The sequence below is a fragment of the Populus euphratica genome, unplaced genomic scaffold (genome assembly GCF_000495115.2).
Source record: "Populus euphratica unplaced genomic scaffold, PopEup_1.0 scaffold32.1, whole genome shotgun sequence".
NCBI lineage: Eukaryota > Viridiplantae > Streptophyta > Magnoliopsida > Malpighiales > Salicaceae > Populus > Populus euphratica.
The window spans coordinates 476,464-479,168 of record NW_011499861.1 but is presented as its reverse complement, the minus strand read 5'-3'; the positions used below and the strand labels follow the sequence as shown (position 1 = coordinate 479,168).

At 36.7% G+C, this 2,705-nt stretch overlaps 1 protein-coding gene across 1 annotated transcript; it reads right to left on the bottom strand.

The window, feature by feature from the left end:
* Positions 1–737: 737 nt before the first annotated feature.
* On the bottom strand, positions 738–2,705 carry LOC105124737 (myb-related protein 308-like). Its single transcript, XM_011024852.1, has 2 exons — positions 2,361–2,705; positions 738–1,752 (listed from the first exon to the last, which is right to left on the bottom strand). The coding sequence occupies exons 1-2, from the start codon at positions 2,491–2,493 to the stop codon at positions 1,028–1,030; spliced, it is 858 nt and encodes a 285-aa protein (XP_011023154.1). The 5' UTR covers positions 2,494–2,705; the 3' UTR covers positions 738–1,027.

The following is a 2,705-nucleotide window of genomic DNA, read 5'->3' as shown; positions in this document are numbered from 1 at the left end:
TTGCTTTGGCTATTAAAATTTAAGAATTGGCATTTGATTTATGTGAATTTCCGATACTTATTTTTTTAATTTTTAATTTTTTGTTCTTGGTCCTTTATAAAACTTTGATTTGTTTTCAATTTTATTTTTTAATCTTAATTTAGGATATATGGTTTTTTTATGATTTAATCTTTATTCTTCTGGCTTTTTATTAAATTAATTTTTCTTTTTAATTTCACATTTCAATAAAAAATCTATTTGTAATATTTCTCAATCTATTCTATCATGCAGAGACATGATCCTTATATTTGTTAATTAAAAAAGATTATGATTTCAGAAAACAATGATGTCATCTGCTGTGTATTGAGAATTAACTTGGAATTCATGATGCGCTTCAAATATAAATGAGAAAATGGACATGGTTCACGTGATTTGAAATTGTAAATCCGATTATCCTTCTTCTCCTCTGTTCTTCCAAATACTGTGTCTTCTTTAATCAAACAAAAAAAGAAATTATAAAGCCTCTGAGAGGTATAAAAACCTGGGATGCTCTCTGTAGTTTCGACATGGGTATTGGGAAAGCATAATTGGAATGGAAGTGCGTTCAGTTGCAAATTCGCAAATAGACGTTTAAAATTGTAAAAATAAAATCTCGAATATTGTTGATATATAGCTTGGATTTTATCACCATGATGTATGGTGCAGAATGAACTTAATTATTTGAGCGTAACTAACTAAATCCCATATCACTATCTTAATTAATTATACTTATTATTAATGACGGAGTTCATTTATTATATATGTGGCATTGAACGTAATATTACAGAACACACAAGACTCTTTCCCTCGCCCAAGCTGTCATACATTTAATTATAATCTGATCACAGGATGTGGACCCTCGAACTCCATCTCGATCGGTTTATTGCTAGCGAAGCTAGAGAAGGTAAACACGTGAAAACTACCGGACAATCAAGCTCATCTTCCACGAAACTTGAAAATATATTACAGCTCATTCCTTCACAATTTATTACTTTCTTTGATTTAATTGTCATGCCAGCAGTGACTCGGCGAAGGAGTTTAATTCTACTTGATCTTGATGATCATTTGTGTTCAGGACCTGAAGATACTCCTCATATAGTTTCTCTAAGGTGTCTGTCGTAGGCAGAAGAGATTGGCATTCAAGATCTGAACCATTAACAAGATCAACATCTCCAACAAAAAAGGCAACCCCATTATCACCATCCTTAAAATTACTCCAAGAAACATCTACTGCAGCTTCTGTATCGAAACAGTACCCTTGATCCCTTCCTTGGCTTGGAGACAGGCTAGTAGCTGTACTGCTTCCAAAACTGTCATTTCTCGGCAAGGATAAAGAAGCAAACCTAACAGCCTTAGGGAGGTGGACCTTATGCTTTTCAGCTGGCGCTGGTTTAGCCTTGCCTTTGCTCTGTTTCTTGTTGCTGGTGTTTTTGTCGTTGTTACTTGTCCTTCTTCTTACTTCACGTTTTACTGGTTCTGCTAACTTTTTGTGGGTGTTGGGGTCGGTTCCTTGGCTTCTAAGTCTCTTGCTGAGATGGGTGTTCCAATGATTCTTGATCTCGTTATCGGTTCGACCTGGAAGTCTTCCAGCAATGAGAGACCACCGGTTACCGAGTAGGGAGTGCATTCTAATAATGAGATCGTCCTCGTCAGGAGTTATATTCCCTCTCTTGATGTCTGGTCGTAAATAATTCATCCATCTTAGCCTACAACTTTTTCCACATCTGAGGAGACCTTCATTTAGTTTTGGAAATACAAGGGTGAGAGATAGGTCAGATGATTAGTCTCGTTTTAATTTCTTATTATAAATAGTATGTACTCAAGAAAATATATGCACGAAGAGAGAGAGAGAAAAGGTACAGCACATGACGAGACATCATGATCACCAATATAATGGTCTATAGCTTGATTAATGGAGAGTCAAGACGAGAATTGAACACTTTTCAAAAGTTAATTAAGACTAGCAGTGTGTTTTCAGTTTAATGGCAGGTTGAAGGTACACACCACCAAATACACGACAATGCAAGCTATTTCTTTCCTTTTCATAGTTGTTATTCAGAGCTCAAACCTGATAATTTGTTTGAAAAGAGAGGGAAAGCCAAGGAAACGATCGAATGATTAGACTAGATTTGAATATTTCTGGAAGTTTTGTCTAGGGAAAAGAAGAAGAAGCAAAGAGACTCGTCAAGAAAGCTCTCTCCAAATTCCACAATTTTATCTCTGTTCTGGCACAGCAACATTTTCAAGTGCTCGAGCAAATATCGAAAGCAAAGGAAAATGAAAGAAGAAGAGCGAAACATGTGCAATCAGCTTCCACTAATTGGATAGTGGTGTATAATTACCAGATTTTTTAGGCAAAGACCTCCAATGGCCCTCGCCGTGAGCCTGGATATACTCGGTAAGCAATGCATCTTCTCCGGGAGTCCACGGTCCTCTACGCAACCCCACCTTAGAGCAACAAGGAGCCCTTCCCATGTCCTTGCTTAAAAATATTTTTTCCCTCTCTCAAATATTAAATATGAAAGAGATAAACAGAGAGAGAGATCGAGAGAGAGAGAGCTAGAACAAAGCGGGGAAGGGACTAGGGCTCAAGTCATAAGCTCAAAAATCTACAGATTTGCTGCCCCTTTTAAACCATTGGCAAATCAATTAACGGACAACGAGAGCTATAATTCTCCTTGGCTTCT